This window comes from Falco biarmicus, chromosome Z, assembly GCF_023638135.1.
Source record: "Falco biarmicus isolate bFalBia1 chromosome Z, bFalBia1.pri, whole genome shotgun sequence".
Classification (NCBI taxonomy): Eukaryota; Metazoa; Chordata; class Aves; order Falconiformes; family Falconidae; genus Falco; species Falco biarmicus.
Genome location: NC_079311.1, coordinates 54,766,369 through 54,786,732, shown reverse-complemented (window position 1 = coordinate 54,786,732; position 20,364 = coordinate 54,766,369). Strand labels below are relative to the sequence as shown.

Genomic DNA, 20,364 nt, shown 5'->3' with positions numbered 1-20,364 from the left:
TAGCGATCATGAGGTGATAGTTTTTGATCCTTTGAGAAATAAGGACGGGGGTCAGCAGGACTGCTGCCATAGACTTCTAGAGGGCGGACTTTTGCTGGTTTAGGAGACTGATTGACAGAATCCCTTGGGAGACGGTCCTGAAGGGCCAGGGGGTCCAGGAAGGCTGGACATTCTTCAAGAAGGAGATCTTAAAGGCACAGGAGGAAACAGTGACCTGCTGCTCCACTTGGGCACACACAGTCTATGGGGCTGGATGGGACCCACCCCAGGGTACTGAGGGAGCTGGCAGAGGAGCTGACTAAGCCACTCTCCGCCAGTCATCAACAGTCCTGGGTAACCAGGGAAGTCCCAGAAGTGCCGGGACCTGCACTTGAGTCACAACAACCCCACACAGCGCTACAGGCTGGGGCGGAGCAGCTGGAAAGCTGCCTGGCAGAAAAGGCCCTTGGGGTGCTGCTTGACAGCCGGCTGGACATGAGCCAGCAGTGTGCCCAGGTGGCCAAGGAGGCCAGCAGCACCCTGGCTTGTGTCAGAAGCAGTGTGGCCAGCAGGGCAAGGGAAGGGACTGTCCCCCTGCACTCGGCACTGGTGAGGCTGCACCTCAAACACTGTTCAGTTTTGTTCTCACACACTGCAGGAGGGACATAGAGGGGCTGCAGCATGTCCAGAGAAGGGCAATGAAGCTGGTGAAGGGTCTGGAGCAAAGGTCTCCTGAAGAGCATCTGAGGGAACTGGGGTTGTTTAGTCTGAAGAAGAGGAGACTCAGGGAGGATCTTACTGCCCTCAGTTGCCTGAAAGGAGGTTGTAGGCAGGTAGTGGTAAGCCTCTTCTCCCAGGTAGGCAAGGGAGAGAACAAGAGGAAACAGCCTCAAGTTGTGCCAGAGGAGGTTTATATTGGATATTAGGAAAAATTTCTTCACTGAAAGGGTGGTCAAGCACTGGAACAGGCTGCCCAGGGAGGTGGTTGAATCGCCATCCCTGGAGATGTTTTAAAAACCTGTAGGTGCGGTGCTTAGGGACATAGTTCAGTGATGGACTTGGCAGTCCTGGGTTAATGGTTGGACTTCATGATCTCAAAGATCTTTTCCAGCCTAAATGATTCTATGATTTTATAGATTGTACTGCATACTTTGTGTGCCTATATGAGCAAAAGTATTATATGAGACAGGATTAGTGTGTAATATGTTTGGGGAAAAAAAACAACAAACAAACCAAACCCAAGAAATGAACTGGTTTTGTTTAAAATGAAGAATATTTGTGATATGCTCTTTATAATGGCTATATCTGTTGCAGACTGCGACTAATCTTTTCATTTGGTAGTTTTCAAAACCAGAAGCTTTTTAATTTGGAAAAAACCCAAGGAAAAGTACCTTATATCTAATTTTCCTTCTTTGACAATTCTCAGGAGGTGTATCATCAACTATGATAGGGTAATCCTTAAAAAGCCTATGCAAACTTCTGTTCTTATTTCTAAGACATTCATAATAATAAGAGTTTCAATTACTCTCAGTCTTTTTTTTTTTTTTTTCTCTGCTTCTTTTCTGTTGGGGATTGAAGCAGGTGGGAACACTGGTCAGTGTTTTCCTGATACATTGTGCTAAGTGCTCCTCTGAGGCTGCTGGTTTACTTAACTGTGAGACTAAAATACATTGTGGTTTGAGCCCAATGCAGTAGTCATTTGTGTATGTGAACTTCAGGATATCTGGAAATAGAGGCTTTTCCATGTATTGACATGCCTGGTTGCAATGTTTCATCTGGTAGGAAATGTAAAAAGATAATGAATTCGTCTTATTGGAAGTGTTCCTCAAATTTTGGGGGGACATGAATATGGCTTCAATCATCATTCTGTTTTTGTTCCTTACCTTGATTCTGGTTCTGGATCCTTTCCTGCCATTCAGCAATTAAACTTCCATGTGTAAACTTCCAGTGAGTGTAGGAGAAAAGGCCAGAGCCATTGAAGATGTCCTGAGGAGAGCAATGGACATAGTAACGTAATGAAAGAAATTGAAAGAAAAGACCATGGAACAGTTTTGCCTTTATTGTATAATTTACGATTTCTGTAATATTACTGTTCTCTTCATATCCTTACTCCTTGTGTTACTCCTCATGCCTTGTCCCTCCTCTCTCCCTTTCCCCTAGTAACCAAGCATGAGATTAGTTTTAGCGTATATGAAATCTGTATGATCAGAATATTCACTTGTTACTGAAAGGCAAAGGTGACATAGTATCAATAAAATATACTAATGCTGTAATTTTAAAAGGAGTGGCACTTTATATATAAACTTTATTTCCTGTAAACTTTGTTTTGAAGTTGCAACACCTTAAAGGAACATTGTAATGGGCGAAGGTAGTAGTTATCTCTTTCCGTTAAGTACATGAACGAGTATGTGAAACTGACTTCTAAAAAATACTAAATGCAACAGTGACATCTTCCAGGTATTTCAGTATTTTAATAATTACAGTTCGGATGTTGGCTGTGGAATGGATGAAGACATATGATGTAATTAATTTACTTTAAGAGTAATTAGTCAAAAATCAATCTGTGATATGATGATCATTGCAACAGAAGAGCAGAGGTTAGGCTGTGATCTTCACCATGGTGTGATGCTGTAAGATGTAGATTAGAAACCCGTAATTCAGATAGAAATGATTGGAGAGTCCATTCTTGTAATTTAATTGATGGTCAAAGTACATCAGAGGTATTGATATGGAGAAATAGTGTGAAATGGGGACAATGGACATCGATTGTGATTGTATGTGTCTGCTCAAGGAATGTGGGTATGGTGACTAGTCATGTGTGTGGTGTCTGGTCACATAGGCACACAGCCTTGAGGAGACGCCTACAGTTTTGAGGAGACGCCTGCCCTTCTTCCTCTAGCAAAGGGGCTATTTTAAAAAAGAATGAGAAAAGGATGAGAGATATTCCAGTGCTATCTAGAGGGAGTGAGTGCTAAGTCTCCTTGCTGGAGAAGATCAGATGGTCACAAGTACATGAATCACCTGCAAGACCTGCAATACAAACCTGCAAGACCACCACATTCCAGGCAAAGGACTGATAAGCTAATTAACATACGAAGCGGGTTTAGGTAACGAATATGTATAGGCGTTAATTGAATGTTCATTTGTTTTATTGTATAAATGTGAGATGGTTCCTCACTTCGGGCATGCACGCTTGTGGAGGAGCGATCCCCTGTGCATCTGCGCGCAATAAACATACCTACTTTATAACTTTCGAGTTACAGAGTCTAATTCCGTACGTCAGTATGACAGCTTTCAGGATTAGTATGAGAAGTGGGTAGTAAATTTTAGATGCATATTCCTAGTTAACACTGTGTAACCTATATTAATTCCTAATTTTTCAAGCATCTTTTTATTTTTTTAATGTAATTAAGTACAAATTGAAACCACTTTCTTTTCTGATGATATAATAAGCTACTTCCTTAAGGATGAATCTTTCAGTGTTGTTGCCATTATCAAACTGTAGCTATTTTGTAGTTTCATCTGGACTATTTTTTTCAGAAAAGGAAATGATTTTTTTTTTCTGGCTCTCTCATTTACATAGTTTATCAATGAGATGATTATTACATCTATTATCAGGTAGTAGGGATGTAAAAATTTGGCTACAAATTACTGTTATCTCAAATTCTACACATACATGCAATTAAGATAAACTGGAAATTAGCAGCATCTTAAAAATAATTCCAAGATTTGATTTACAGAGGTTTTTCACTACTTTTTATAGCGCTGGGTGTTTCATACTGTTTCTGTTGAAGGTACTGAAACTGACCATATCCAATCAGGGCAGAATTTGGCCGTCTAGTCAGGGTTTGTGATCTTTTGCAAAGTATAATTTGATATTTTTGAAGTTGATATCTCATATGATTGAAAATTTGTGTCTCCATTTTTTGGCCATACAACTACAATTTAATTCCCATTCCATCTATCACATTTAAAAACCATTTGGGAAGCTCTTCTCCATGTACAGATTGTTAAAATGTGGTAGTTCCAGGAGCACAAAATATATTTTTATGTAACTGTGTTTATATGCATGTGGGATATCTGCTGACCTGGGTTTACAGAATACCTGGAATAATGTCTATGATACAAGAAAGCATAAGAAAACCTTTTAAAAATGATGAGCTACTGCAGGAGACAGTCTCACCGAGACAGGTGAGCAGCCAAGAAACTTTAGAGACTTTGAAAGAATGAAAGTGTGTACATACAGCAGCCAATTGTATGATGCTGCCGCGGAGGGGAGCTCCGTGTCAGGAATGCATTTAGCACCTTGGTGGTAAATTCTGACTACTCTTTGCCAAGTGTGTACTAATTCTACTAACGGTGCTAAACCAGCTGTAAATTCCAACAGTGTAAGCACTGAACTAGAGGAGGCTGTAAATTCCACCGACAGCGCGACTCTTCTCAACACACCGTCAGCGATGGCGATTCTGTCCACACCTCCTCTGCCCCCAGAGCTTCTGTCACTGATTGCAGCGACCCTCACGGCACAGGAGCAAGCACAGGAACAGGACAACTCGGACAATGATTCCATTGACACTGATAAACCTTTCGATCCAGGTCCTGTAGACCTGGAAAAGGAGCTAGACCTTTCCCCACCCCCTCGTCTCTCCCGATGCATTGATTGTATTTTTGGGGAGGGTGAAAGGGTCTGAGGGATTTGGTGGCAGGAATGCAAGTGGGAAGCACTTAAGTGAGGGGGTTTGGGAGTCGCTATGGCATGTTCAGTATTTTGTCCGACAGATCAACCTCGAGAGCGGCAGCCTGTGCAATACGAGGCTGTTAAAGAGTTAAGCAGAGCAGTGCGGGAAGGGAGGATTCATAATGGGAGAACAGCTAGGTATTGTGAAGGAGAATAGAAAAGATAAACGTGGTTATCTAGTGTTTAATAGGTGTCTGCATGCTTGTAGAGATATATAGCTGTGTAACTACATGAATGATTTTTGCCCTGAGCCTGGTGGCGCATACAGCTGCGGTTTGTGTCGGGGCTCAGAGATGTAAATAGGGGCTTCTCTGTTGCAGTAAAAGTGTTTCTCTTTGCATAAAAAAGAGAGGGAATGAAGGGAATGACCCCGAGGTATGTTCAGAGAAGGCATGCTATGTTTCGAACTTTTTGACTGAACCAGTTCTTGTTTGGTGTGCCCTTCCACCTATGTATAATGTTAATCCAAAAGAAGATGATATTGTTTACACTTTGAATGTTGATAATTGTCTTTCTGTAGATGCTAATGTAGGAGGCTATGATGGGAACGTATTGCAGCGGTTCTTCTCTTATCCGGAGTAACAGCAGGGAAAGCATTAAAGAGTTAAATCACCTTGTTTGGTAGGCAGTTAAGAATGTGAGTCAAAATTGCCGCTGCTTTTTGTTGTTGGTTCAGGGACATGGCTGTGAGGATTTTGATGGTGTGTGCTGCGTGGATTTTAGGTGCCCCATTGCAGCAACATGTTATCAAAATCTGAGAAAAATTCAGCCTTTTTGGCATCCATTCACTCAATTGGCAGTATTGTTTGTTTGCTATTACCTTGGTTGCTGTCATATTTGCAAGGGCCCTGCAGAACATGGCAAACCTGGTACTAGCTGTTCAAAAACAAAAAGGGGAAATTGTAAAATTGTACCAAACAGAGAGAGTGGGTTATTTTGACATTGATAATGTGCACCTTTGGCCTTGTTTTGATGACGTGCAGCTGCTATCCTGCAGCAAAGAGTTAAATAACTTTGAGGGAGTATGAGAAGAAAAACTAGGATGGGACAGAAACAAAGGAATGTGATCTCACCTCTAGAAGACAAGGAAACAGCATGGACAGTAGAGAGTAGCCTGTAGTGAACAGCACTAAGGAAAGTTTTATGATTTTGACTGATCACTCTGACTCTATTCATAAGCAGCTCTCTGAGTTAAGAAAAAATGAACAGACCATAAAGATTGAGAACGGGTTAACGGACTGGCTTTCAAGCCTTGGGTTAGGGGTCTGGTTACAAAATACAATCAAAGGAGCATTGATGGTATTGACAGTATTGTTGGTTTTAGTATTATGTGTTCCTTGTTTGTTTCAATGCTTACAACGAGAACGCGTGTTGGATTGCTCAAAAACAAGAAGGGGGAGATGCAGGAGGGGGCCTGCAAATCAGGACCATAAAGTGGCAATCAGTTAGCTGAAAGGAATGTGCTGGAGCTTGTAGGCCACAAACCCTGGGAGAACAAGGAATGTCAATAGATAACAATCAACAGGGTGAGTCATGCTGAGAGAAGATAAGGGAATGAGGAACGGATATTTTTGCAAGAGTTGGGGCAGAAGTAGCTTCATAGAAATAGTAGCCAGTGCCATTCAGAATCAAATGTACAACAGGAAATCAACAGTATATGAAAGAAAATAATAAATTTGAAATGAGAAAGCTTTGCCTTAGGTTTTTGCTTGTTTATGTTTGAGCATTGGACAGCTTGGCTGATGAATTTGATCTAGGTTTCTTCTATGGAATAAACCTAACTTGTCTGACTTAGAAGAGATTATTTTTACCAAAGGGAATGTGAAGAGGTTGCAGTGAGACGGGTCAGTGGTAAAAACTTGGACCTAGTCATTATTTCCAACTCTGATACTGACTAGCTGTATGTTGCTTCGGACATGGTATTTTAATGTCTCCAGTCTTTGCCCTGATCTTTGTTAGAAAATGCAGATTCTTTGGGACAGGAACTCTTTATTTTCTTTTAAAATGATGCTTAGTGTATCAGTCCCCACAGAATTCACTTCTCTAACCAGTACTTTAATTTCAGCTGTAATAAACATGCTCCAGTTAGTTGGAAGAGGATATTTTGCACCTGTATTCACAAAATTTATTTTTACTGCTTAAAACACACTGACCTTGAATTAAATAAGATAATGCAAGTTTTGCTTTTCAGTATTCATATATTTGAGCCAAACGTACAAGTTCATGATTAATAATCATGAAAATGGAAATCTCTGTGCACATATTTGATTTCTATGCATATATTCTGAATGCATGACTTCTCTGCTTCCAAACCAACATTTTGTATTTTGCTGATGTGCATATAATTTAAGATTTGTGTGAAAGAAGTAAGGACGAATCACAAGATGATTCTATTATTTTTTTTTCTTTAAAAGTTAAACACTGAAACTTGCTAAGTGGTCTCTGTGAAAGTGAAGTCAGAAAGCTGAGAAAGATAAAAGGAAAAGAGGGAATTGCATCTGTGTAAAAACTGGATAAAAGTGCCTGTTTATGTTTAAAATAAAAATATTAGGTATGGAAGTATGTTACTATCTAATAACTTTTCTTCAGCTTGATGTTTCTGTTTTGGTATGTGTTTGCTAGTAGGAATGGTCATCATTGGCGTTTTTCCTTGAGGGAAGGACAATTTGAGTACATTAGCATTACAATTTGCCCATTTGTGATTGTTCTCCAAAAGTAGCAAATGATCTCAGGATCTATATATTATTTTTTAGAATTTTTTGCTTTCTTGGAGTGATGTAATAGGAAAACCACTTACAGATAATATTATGTGGAATACTGAAATGCTTGTTTTGTAGAGGAATAGCCTAGCTAGCCTAGTGTAAAAGTTACCTCAAAGATGTGAATTAATTATTCAAATAACATAATTCATATATGGTAGATGCATGTTTATGAAAACCATCCTATTTTGTTGTATGTTACTTCAAAAGTTTCCAAGCGGATGCTTGTGAAAATTTGATTTGAGCACCATGGAAAAGAATGAATATGATGAATGGATCAAAGAACATATAAATGAGCCTTTGGGCAAGTAAAAGTTCAAAATCAAAGCAAAATATATATATTAAAAATGTCTGTTGCTGTTTTATGACTGTTGCAATTTCAAATCTGGAAGGTTTTCTGTTTTCAGATAAAATAATACGTGCAAGGAATATTAAAAATTACACAGACTGTTACAGAACACTGGTATGACTACAGGCTTCTTTGAAATTCATAATGTCGTTATTGGTAACACTTTAAAATCTTCCAGGGAATTTTCTTAGACTTTGGGCAGTTCTGTGATATTTGAAATAATCAATTGTAAAGTTAACACTTAATCTATATATATCTAGGTTTAATCTTTAATTACAAAATTTAAATCACATTAATATAAAAAGTAGTAGACCTAAATTAGTGCAAACTCTTACTGTAGTACAGTTGTACCCTGCAATTTTATGGGGTGTAAGTTGAACAGACTCTAAAATCTAAGGCTCTCTAGCTGTATTTTTCTGTTTTTCAGTAAGAAATAAAATTATTCATACTGGATACATTAAATAACATTTGGACAGGGGACTGTCAATATTTTATATGAATCTTTTTTTTTTTAAATTGAGGATAACAGGTTTATATCATGGCATGTGAAGTGTTTGTGAATTTTAAGGCTTTCTGCTTATAAAGTATTTGTTCTGTTATACATGTGTATGTTTACACAGTTGCACATGATTGAATTTCTGTAGATTTGTTAATTGAAGTAATTGTATGCCCATGTTGAATTGGTTTCTGCATTATCTAGGAGCACTTACATGGTCGCATAGTTTTTGTGAAACAGCTGGTAAGCAAGCATTCATTTGATTATGTAGGCATATTTGACTTGTTTTTTTTCCAAAATTGTTTTGAATTAGTATTGCAACTGTTGATGTCTTGTTTTTTATTTCTGAATTTAAAGGTTATCCCACCGAAGGAGTGGAAACCAAGAAAACATTATAATGATATTGAAGAATTGGTGATTCCGGCTCCAATTCAGCAAATTGTCACTGGCCAGGCAGGACTTTTCACACAGTACAACATTCAGAAAAAGCCAATGACAGTGAAGGAGTTCAAGCAGCTGGCCAACAGTGACAAGTATGTATATGGGGGATCTTGCTTAGAAAGACAAATATTTATTTGTTTCCATGTTGTGGTTTCTTTGAATTGTGCTAGGCAGCTGGTGATATTTGTCACTGACAGTAGAGTGTTTTCTGGGAGGTTTTATTGTCTCCTTAGTTGTGGAATGGTACCACAGTATGAATCTTTTTTGTATTTCTGTTATTGAAAGCATCTAGTACCATGGCAGCAAGAAAGCATCTGAAAAAGCTGAGGCATGATGCTTTCTGTCTAGCTTTTTTTCTTCCTTTTCTAACAAATAGTTACGTAGAAAGTAATGAAGATGATACAGACTTAAATCTGAGTTTTGTTTTGAGTACACCTGTTAATGTTCAATGTTTAGGTTTTTTGGCCTAGATATTGGAATTGGCCTATCATCATTTAAAAATCCAACGTATTTTTTAACTTGCCTAGAAGTTTTTGCATTAATCTAAGAGAACTCATCTAGGAAATTTCTTATGTTCTGGTTATGGCAAGATGAATATTAAGGGAGTGGGAAGAATGTCTATAAAGGGCTAGGCACTATTCAAAAAAGTTTCAAATCAGTGGTCATTCCAAGAAGATGGAGTTGGTAGAAGGAATTCTTCCCCATTCCTTTTGGCTCCATAAAAAGAATAAATTCTACTTAAGTATTTCCTCAAAACTGACTGGAAATAGTTTCTGGAAAGGATCCTAGAGAAAAAAGGTATTTGAATATAACAAAGGAAGGTAACATTGCCCTAGTTTGAAGGAAAGTTTGTCTCCTAAGTTAATTTAAGAAATTAAGAGGTAAGAAGAGAAGGTTTTATCAAGATCAGGAAAAACTAGGACATGAAAAGGTTTTAAAGAGGCTCCTCAGCAAATGTGCCATGATGTCCATGCCTCTGTAAAAGTGCAAAACTGATCTCCCTTTTTCAATTAAAAAGGATTGGTATTTTTATGCCCATATATTACTTATGAAAAATTGAGGTTATCACACTTACAATTCTCTTCCTCTGGGAAGTTGGAATGGGAACCTGTTTTGTAGTTCTTAAAATTGCTTGTTCAGTAACTGTTGGAGGGGAAAATAAAACATAAAACTTGTAAGGTATCTGATGCATTTTCTATGGTACCTGTTCATATATGTTTAAAGTTTACATTTGTTTAACCCAGGATAAAATGAGAAACACTAATTTCTTAAAATAGTTTGATAATGTGAAAATACTTTTGACAATCTTAATATGTATCATGGTGTTAGTTAAATTTATTATATTCTTTATCATTGAAGATATTTTGGAAGTGTTTCTGATTTCAGTTTTCATGTTTTTACTGAAATCTGTTTACAACTTCGTTTCATAGGTAAAGTTTAGAACAATTAGGAGGGCTTCTTATCTATTACTAGCTGTAGGTCCTTCTAAATGTTCATCACTGCTCTTGAGAAAATGTGTCATATGTGTCATGTCCTGTGACACTCTTAATGCAGTATCTATTTCTTAAACTATTACGTAGCTGAGAGCCCCTATTCTTCTGTAAAAATAATTCTGTTCATTCATGAAGAAGACTTCTCTGTTAAAGACAGTTTTCTTGAATATTGTGATGTTACCCATTTCCTATGGGAAAGAGAGAAGGGCCACGAACATCTAAATTAAATCATATTTGCCTTTAAAAGGATTGTGTGTGCTCGGTCTGATGCACTGCCTCTTCTATTCATTTAGGCATTGACAATTCACCACTGAACCAGGGTGCTTCTCCACCTTGACCTCTGGGAAATATGGCTATACCAGCATCTCATAATGAAGATACTGGTGTTATTGAAACCGAGTTTATATATCGATATCACTCAGTGCCAAGCAGAAATGCAATCTGATTTCTAGAGCCATATAATGAGAAATAATTGAAACAACTCCATTGCTGAGACAAGAATGCTTTCGTTAAGATGCATTTTGCTAACTTGCTTGTCTCTGTTTGGTGTTATTACATGATGTAAATGTACCTGGTCTGCTTAATTCTTGTATGTTTGGATTTTCTTTCCAGTAATTCAGGTGCAGTAAGTTGGCAGGGCTAATGTGAAACTTTACTTCTCAGAATTGCAGTAATGGGGGAGCAGGTTTTCTTTTCTGAAGACCCGAGTGTGGGAGAACAGAGGCCTGGCAAAGGATCCTGAGGCAAAAGCTATTGATGGTTGTTTTCTATGGTAGTGTGCTTGTGTTGTGTTCCCACAGGATTTTACGTGAGGCTTGAGTAACCTTTGTAAAGTATATACATAAGTATACATGGTTCTCTGTGCTGCACTAAAGGAGTAAAAGAATTCTCTTCATTTTTTTGTTCACTGTGTGGTTGAATTTTTGGTATCAACTGTTTGAAACGTTACACTTTTTCTCAAAAGGTTTTTCTGGGGAAGGAAAAAGAGAAGAAAATAACTGTTTTTGCCTGGCAGAGCTGTGGCTTGGCAGGATTAGTACATTTGAGTTATTCTGAGACAGGGTTGTGCAGGACCCACCTCTGCGTCTTTGCAGAGCTGGCAGTGAGGCAAGAGAGTAACAAATACTTGTCAATTAAGTGGCTCTTTGATGTGTGTCTTTTTATGGAAGAGAAACAAAAGGGAGGGCCTCGGCCTAAGGACAGTCAGTAGATGTGCTGTTTAGCCACTGGAGACTGAAGAAAATATGTCGGTGGGTGTATGATGCCAGCTACTGTTGCTGTCAGGTAGGAGTTTATATGCAATGGTGAATCATGAAACTAAGAATTCAGGGGAACTCATAATTCCTCTATTTCAGTGAATTTGAAATGAAGTGATCCCTTAGAATTCAGTTTGCAGGATCAGAACCATAGTCCATTGTGAAGGTGGTTGTTGAAAGACTACGCTGAACCTTTGCCTGCCTCTTCCTCTGCAGATACTGCACCCCAAGATACATAGATTATGAAGATCTGGAGCGTAAATACTGGAAGAACTTGACTTTTGTGGCACCAATTTATGGAGCAGATATCAGTGGGAGCATTTATGATGAAGTATGCATAGCTTTTAATGAAGTTTATCTCTTCCAGCCCTCTATTAAAGGGTACTGTACTTAGAGGATACATGCTTGCTTTGTGACTAAGAATCTGTCTTTCTTTTTAAATTTTTGTTTTACTCACTTTAAAGACTCCAAGCAAGGTTGAAGTTAACTACATCTGCAAGAGTCAGACAGTTCTGTTCTTAGACAGTAGGATATTGCTACTCTTCATGATCATAAGACTCTTCCCTTTCTTCACTTCGAACTGTCCAGAACATTGAGATTTCTTCTTATTTATTTGTTTATTAACATTTCAGTATGTGTTATCTGTGTACCTTTGTGTAAATTTAATGATATTTTAAATAACTTTTCCTTCAAAATTAAAAGATGAAATACTTTGTCTCTTATCTTTCACTGAAGAAAATTCATAGCTGTACTTTATATGTGTTTGGAATGCCTGCAGTTTCCTGGATATATGCTTACAATAACTGTGTACCTGTGAATTAAAATAGACTAAATGGAAGCATTCTAAGGAAATGAATTTTGCTGATTACTTGCAGAGATCTCCACAGATAAAAAGGGACTCTTAACACAGATGTCGCTATCCAAAGAATTACAGAATATCCACTGATATAAATTAGGCTATGTAAGTAGCTATGGGAACTAGATTTTGAAAGGATTATTTAAGTAATGAGACTAACAGAAGAAATGTTAGCATTTAAAAAAGAATATTGAGGATTTAAAAAACAGAGGACAAACTTTAGTCCAGAAGAATTTTTCATGTGTGGAGTTCTTGAGTTACTTCATGTTCTGTGTAACTGCTTTCTCCAATCTTTCAAGCAAACAAACAAACAAGTAGAATTGCCCTGTGGCAGATGGTCTGAAGCTCTGCTAAAATGTTTCATATTTCTTCACAGAAGACAAATTACTTGAAGGCTCTGTCCAAAGATAAATATGGTTAGCCAAGATGGTTTAAGGCAATTCCATTTTTGCACTAGGTTATGTGATCTTTGAAAGATAGCTATAAATGTCCAATGGTCTATTGTTTAGAAAAAGCAGCAAGTCTGAATTCTATTGTGTGTCCAAATAGCTGTATAAAAATGATTTAGAAAATAACTGAAGGTTCTGATTTGGGGTGTTTTGGTGAAGAGACATTCTAGATGGCTGTTGTTTGTAGAGACCAAAATGGGGCACAGGAAAGCAGTTTCTTTCAAGAAATAGAGGCTCACCCTTTTTCTTCCCTGATACTTTTTTCTCTTTAATGTTAGCAGATAATGCCTTCTGGCGTAGCCTGTTACAAATGTATGCTTTGTTTTAATTGTTTTCTTTGGTCTTTAGTATCTTAAGGTTACTGTTTCTTGAGCAACATTTCCAAAGAAAAGGGACTGCAGTAATACCCAGTTCTGAAGTGCTGAGTGGTCAAAGTGAAGGTCAGAAATTTCCTTTTCATGGAATTGCACTGTCATTAGATTGGGAAACTGAGGAAGGGAGGTCAATAAAGTGAAGGGTGAAGTGAGAAGAGCAGCATTCAGAAATCCTAACTCAGATGTTAGGTGCATAGGAAGAAGAGACAAAGGAAGCACTGAAAGTTGCAGGGAGCGGAGAAGAAAACAGTGATAGGTAGAATAAAAAAACCTTAATGGCTATGATTAAGTGGGTATTACTTTAAAATAAATAACAAAGGGAAACACGTTGTAGAAAGGAATAGATACAGGAAAGAGTGTGAACAGACTGAGTAGTTAATATGACAACCATGTCACTTGAAAACCCGCACCAAGTGGCTTTTAGAAGAAAAGAAGGAAAAACCCCTGGTACCAAACTGTTGGTGAGAAAGTTAGGGATGCCAGATTAAAACCTTTTCTTTTACAGTATTTTTGCCGAAGTTAATTTTTTGCCAGCAGATGGTGTACTTGCACAACTGTTTTTTCATGTCTTGTGCTTGAAGTGCTAAGAAAGGATCTTTTTGATTCTGTTTAGAATTAGAGGTTGTTCTTATGTCTTCATTCAGTTTGTTTCAGGTTTGTCGCTGTTTGGGGAAAGGAGAGGAGTACAAGTAGCTGACGTTTTGGGCATCATAAAACAAAGGGGATGGTGGGATTAATTTGTCATTACAGCCTATTTGCGATAAACAAAACCGAATGCTTACTTTTTACAAAATGCACTTTGTAGCAACCTGTGTTATAGGTGTTGTATTTAATACAGAAGGGTAAATACCTGGCAGAATTCCAGGCAGAAAAACAGGAACTTAGTGAGTGTGATGTGTACATATACTTGGGCCATCACAATTAGAAATGCTGCTGTGCTGCAAGTCCTTATTCCTTAGTTTAAAAGTTTACTGATTACATTTTCTTTTCCACATGGTGATGTTACAGTTGTCTCAGTGTAAAACTGATCTGAAGCCTTAATTTTTACTATTTAGATTATTTAAGAAACAATATTGTTATCTGGGGTATTCAGCACTTTGCTGGCATTGTGCCAGCAAGATCATAGAACTTGTAGTATTTTTTGCTTTTCTTAGGTCAGAGGATGACAAATTCTGAGGGGTTTTGAAGATGGGGCAAAGTTACAAAGCTTGTATTACATGGAACAGCAAACAAACAAACAGAAATCCAGGACCAAAGCTAAAGCTATAAATGCGTGCTTTGAAATTTGACAAATACTACCAGTGATTCAAAGTTTACCTTTGTGATATTTGAATTATTCCAGAATCTCTGTTGTGTATTTATAGTGTATTTAATGGTTATTTGACAGTTTTGAACACAGATTAAATCTTTATGAATAAGGAAAAAACCAATGAGAACAAGTGCTCTGTAGACTGTATAGGCCTTTATAGAAAATAAATGTAAGATATTTGAATGTTGGCTTGAAATATTATTTTGTGTTCTAGGCATTTTAACTGCTGTTACTTTAATTACAGTGCTTTGCAGGACAGTGACAATGTAGATGACTCAACAAAAAGCACTGCACTAAGGAACAGATTGTAAGGATCATTATTTATGTTAAGATTATAAATGTTATTAAAGAAATATTCAAGGTTCTGTCTTTTGCTATAAGGTCATCTGGACTTGAGTGAAAATTAATATTCCTGAAAGAGCTTATAATGTCAATAATAAAGCACTAGTCTCACTAGCTGCAGCTGTTAGACTGATCCATGAATTATTATGAACCATAACCTAAGAGTTATGATTGCTTAGGAAGTTTAATTGAGAAGTGATTATTTATTTTTTATTGTATTATTTCAAGAGAGCTGTCTTTTCCTTGTGAGTTACCATCAATGTAATGCCAGTGTGAGCCAGTTTAGACTGTGAATGACTAGCCCGTGAAACAGTTGCTAAAAGTTACTGTTCTTGTCAGGAAGGGGAAAGAAGACAGTTTTTGTTTCTGATACCATAACTTTATTAACTTGTCTGGCAATTGTACCTGTGTATAAATTAAAGAGTGTGATTCGTTTACTGTTTCTCTGCAACTGCAGTTACAGTTCTGGTGAACTACCCTTAGGCCTTCCACTTCCATTGCCACTCCCAGCTGTTGTTTAAATCAAACCAGCTATCACTGAGGGCAAAAATTGTTTCCTTGTTGTATGAGATACAAAGAACTCAAAGTAACTTTTTCCATTTCCTGGTGGGCTTGTTTGGTTTGTGGGTTTTTTTGGTTTTTTGTTTTTTTTTTTAATTAATTTGAAATTGTATTTGTATGGACAGATGGGGAAGACATATGAAACCCCTACGTGGACTGATCTAGCAACTAGAGGGGAAAAAAATCTTCCCGGTTTCAAAAGAAGTTGCAAAGAAAAGTGACTGATTTGATGTTTTTAATGAGTCATAAAACACATCTAACTTCAGTGCTGTCAGTGGCATCTGCTATTCAGTAAAGCCAAGGTTTAGAAGAAGTACATGTAAATACTGTCTTGCCTGTCTCTCCACTTTTTTCAGCTCATGACTTGAAGATGTCACTTCCCTTTTCCTTCTCTTAGTTTTATTTCTCCTGATAAGACAATTCTTAATGCCTGCATTCTCCCATGTCTAAGCAGTGAGGAGCATATTTGATTAATAGTACAAGAGTGAGTGATTCAGTGGAGTTTGTAGGCAGTTATTTTTGCTAAATTGTAGGTATATCATGTAATATTAACTCTAGCAACAGATATGCTCAAGTTTCGTGCTGTATCCTTTTGACAGTGCAGCTAACTTAATTTTAAAGCAGCACCTTCACGTTATATGTAGAGTTTGGATTTGACCATGAAGTGAGTTAGGGATGGCATCTGAGTTGTAGCTTAACCTAAAGCTGCAGGAAAGCAGCAGGCATAAGCAATCCCAAGATTGTCTGGAGAGCATCAGCGACATTTTCTGACCAAATTTGTCTGCTGGACCTCGTACTTAAAAACAAGGATTTGTGGATGTGAAGGTTCAAGGCAGTCTTGGCTGCAGTGACCATGAGATAGTGGGGTTCACAATCTGAAGAGGCGGTGTCAAGAGAGAAAGCAGGACCACAACCCTGGATTTCAAGAGAGCAGACTTTGGTCTCTTATCTGCTTGGAAGAGTCCTGTGGCATAAGGCCCTGGAGGGAAGAAGGGCCCAGGAAAGCTGGTTAGTACTTGCCTCCTGGAAGTTCAAGAGTGGTCCATCCTAGTGAGCAGGAAGTGAGGCAAAAATGCCAGGGATCTGCATGGATGAGCAAGGAGCTTCTGACAGAACTCAAGCATAAACTGGAAATACGCAGGAGGTAGAGGCAGGGACGTGTAACCTAGGAGGAATATAGAGACACTGTCCACGTATGTGTAAATACAATTGGGAATGTCAAAGCCTACCTGGAAATGAATCTGAGAGGTGATGAAGGCAACAGGAAGGACTTCTGTAAGTGTACTTCAGGGATCAATACTGGGTCCAGTCTTGTTTAACTTCCTTATTAATGATGTGGGTGGGGCAGAATTTGCAGACAGTGCAAAACTGGGAGGATCGGCTGATATGCCAGCAGGTCATGCTGCCATCCAGAGGGACCTTGATATGCTGGAGAAATGGGCTGACAGGAACTTCATGAAGCTCAGCAAGGGGAGTTGCAAAGTCCTGCACCTGGGGAGGAAAATCCCCAGGTATATGGGGTATGTGCCGGGTCTGAAGGCTGGAAAGACTTTTTCCAGGAAAGGCCCTTGGGGACCCTGGGAGATGGCAAGTTGAACACGAGCCAGCAGTATGCCAATACAGCAAAGGTGGCTGTTGGTGTCCTGGGCTGCATTAGAAGGAATGCTGCCAGCAGGTCAGAGGAGGTGCATTTCCCTTGTAATCAGCACTGTTGAGTCCAGACCTGGAGTGCTGTGCATGGTTCTGAGTTCCTCATCTCTCCCCAGTTACAGAGCTACTGGAGAGAGCCCAGAGAAGGGCCAGTAAGATATTGAAAGGACTGGAACATCTCTCATATGAGGGAAGGCTGAGAGAGCTGGAACTGTTCAGCCTAAGGAAGAGAAGGCTCAGGGGGACCTTATCAATGTATGCAAACTTGCAGGGAGGTTGCAAAGAGGATGGAGCCAGGCTTTTATCAGCGGTGCTCAGAGACAGGACCAGAGGTAATGGGCACAAACTGAAATGCAGGAGGTTCCTCTTGAACATGAGGAAACACTTTTTCACTGTGAGGGTGACTGAACCCTGACACAGGTGGCCCAGAGAGACTGTTAAGTTTCTCCATCCTTGCTGAGATAGTCCTACAGATTGTCTGTTGCAGACTACTGTAAGTATAGTTCTTGTATGCCATCCTTTACAGTATTGCACGGGGTTTGGCAAGGTTATGGTAGCAGGAGAGCTACAGAGGTGGCTTCTGTGAGAAGCTGCTAGGAGCTTCCCCTGTGTCTGACAGAGCCCATGCCAGCTGGCTTCAGGATGGACTCGCTGCTGGCCAGAGCCGAGCCCATCAGTGAACGTGGTAGTGCCTCTGTGATAACATGTTTAAGATGGGGAAAAAAGCCCTGCTGCACAGCAGAAGCAGCAACTGGAGAGGCGTGCGGATATCTGAGAGCAACAGCTCTGCAGACGCCAAGGTGAGCAAAGAAGGGGGGCCAGGAGGTGCTCCAGGTGCCCGAGCAGAGATTCCCCTGCAGCTCTTGAAGACCATGGTGAGGCAGGCTGTGCCTCTACAGCTCATGGATGACCACGGTGTGGCAGATCTCCACCTGCAGCCCATGGAGGACCCCACGCCAGAGGAAATGGATGCACCTGAAGAAGGCTGTGACATCGTGGGAAGCCTGCATTGGAGCAGGCTCCTGGCAGGACCTGTGACCCCATGGAGAGAGGAGCCCATGCTGGAGCAGGTTTGCTGGTGGGACTTGTGACTCCATGGGGGACTCACACTGGAGCGGTCTGTTCCTGAAGGACAGTACTCCGTGGAAGGGACCCACTGCTGGAGCAGTTAATGAAGAACTGTGGGAAGGACTCCTGTTGAAGTTCATGGAGAACTCTCTCCTGTAGGAGAGACCCCACCCTGCTGCAGGGGGTGAGTGTCAGGAGCCCTCCCCCTCAGGTGGAATGAGTGACAGAGGCAACATGGGATGGACTGACCACAACCCCCATTCCCTGTCCCTCTGTGCTGCTGCAGGGGAGGTGGTAGAGAACTTGGGAGTAAAGTTAAGCCTGGGAAGAAGGGAGAGGTGGAGGGGAAAGTGTTTCAAGATTTGTTTTTTTATTTCTCATTATCCTACTCTGATTTGAATGATAATACATTCAGTTTTCCCAGGTCGAGTCTGTTTTGCCCTAAATGGTAATTGGTGAGTGATCTTGACCCATATGTTATTACATTTACTTATTACATATCTTGACCAGCTTTTATTACATTTCCTCTCAGCTGTCCAGCTGAGGAGGGGAGTGATAGAGCAGCTTTGATGGGCACCTGGCATCCAGCCAAGGTCAGCCCACCACAAAGATGTACAAGACTTTACTGGGAACCTTAGTGAGGGGATGTGGAATGATAACCTTTAAAAATGTAGAAAGTTCTGTGTGTTTTAGCACATGGTTGTGTGACCTGCTTAGTGAATGAGTGAGAGGCTGTGGGTGTTGTCTACCTAAAATTTATTAAAGACTTTGACACCATTTCCCACAACATTCCCCTGGAGAAGCTGGCTGCTCATGGCTTGGACGGGTGCACTCTGCACTGGGTTAAAAACTGGCTGGATGGCTGAGCCCGAAGAGTGGTGGTGAATGGAGTCACATCCAGCTGGTGGCTGGTCACAAGTGGTGTTCCCCAGGACTCAGTGCTGGGCCAGTCCTGTTTAATATCTTTATCAACGATCTGGATGAGGGGATCAAGTGCACCCTCAGTAAGTTTGCAGATGACACCAAGTTGGGTGGAAGTGTTGATCTGCTTGATGGTAGGAAGGCTCTGCAGAGGGGTCTGGACATGCCGGACCGATGGGCCGAGGCCAGCTGCATGAGGTTCAAGAAGGCTCCGTGCCGGGTCCTGCACCTGGGTCACACCAGCCCCACACAGCGCTACAGGCTGGGGCAGAGCGGCTGGAAAGGGCCTGGTGGGAAAGGGCCTGGGGGTGCTGGTCGGCAGCCGGCTGGGCATGAGCCAGCAGTGTGCCCAGGTGGCCAAGGAGGCCAGCAGCACCCTGGCTTGTGTCAGGAGCAGTGTGGCCAGCAGGGCAAGGGAAGGGACTGTCCCCCTGCACTGGGCACTGGTGAGGCCGCACCTCGAACCCTGTGTTCAGGTTTGGGCCCCTCACTGCAGGAGGGACGTAGAGGGGCGGCAGCATGTCCAGGGAAGGGCAGCGGGGCTGGGGAAGGGTCTGGAGCACAAGGCTTAATGAGGAGTGGCTGAGAGAACCGGGGCTGTTTAGCCTGGAGAAAAGGAGGCTGAGGAATGACCTTGTCACTGTCTACTGCTACCTGAAAGGAAGTGTTGGTGTCAGTCTCTTCTCCCAGGTAACAAGGGAGAGGACAAGAGGAAATGGCCTCAAGTTGTGTCAGGGGAGGTTTAAACTGGATGTTAGGAAGATTTTTTTTCACTGAAAGGGTTCTCACGCATTGGAACAGGCTGCTCAGGGAGGTGGTGGAATCACCACCACTGGAGATACTTAAAAGACATGTAGATGTGGCATCTGAGAACATGGTTTAGTGGTGGACTTGGCAGTGTTAGGTTTACTGTTGGACTAGATGCTCTTAAGGGTCTTTTCCAACCTCAGTGGTTCTACGATGATGTGAGAGATGTCCTTTCTGTATGACCTCCTTATAGTTGAGATCAATGTAAGCGTTCCTTCACTTAATTTTCAGTTCTAGCATGCATTTTCAGAGTCTCTACTTGCTTCTGTGTTTTTCCCACCCTTCAAAAGGGTACTGCAAAGGAGTGGTTGTGTCTGAACACCCCTCCCCCCCCCCCCCCCGGATCAATGAGGGAGACTGTTTTTATTTCCTAATCTATTTGTTTATGGTGCAGAGATTCTGTTTATAGTGTTTTTCTGTCTGTATTTTATGCACTTTGATGATGCAATAAAAACCTGGCAGCTTTTTTATTATATTCGTTTGTGTGAGTGAACGGGTGTGTGCAGAGAGGAGTGG

At 40.5% G+C, this 20,364-nt stretch overlaps 1 protein-coding gene across 5 annotated transcripts in view; it reads left to right on the top strand.

The window, feature by feature from the left end:
• The window catches only part of KDM4C (lysine demethylase 4C), a 297,463-nt gene that overhangs the window by 14,428 nt on the left and 262,671 nt on the right, over positions 1-20,364 (top strand). For all 5 annotated transcript variants that reach the window (XM_056324193.1, XM_056324192.1, XM_056324194.1 and 2 more), the window contains exons 3-4: positions 8,679-8,854; positions 11,728-11,842. In XM_056324193.1, the coding sequence (XP_056180168.1) occupies positions 8,679-8,854; positions 11,728-11,842 (291 nt within the window). The remainder of the gene's footprint in view (positions 1-8,678; positions 8,855-11,727; positions 11,843-20,364) is intronic.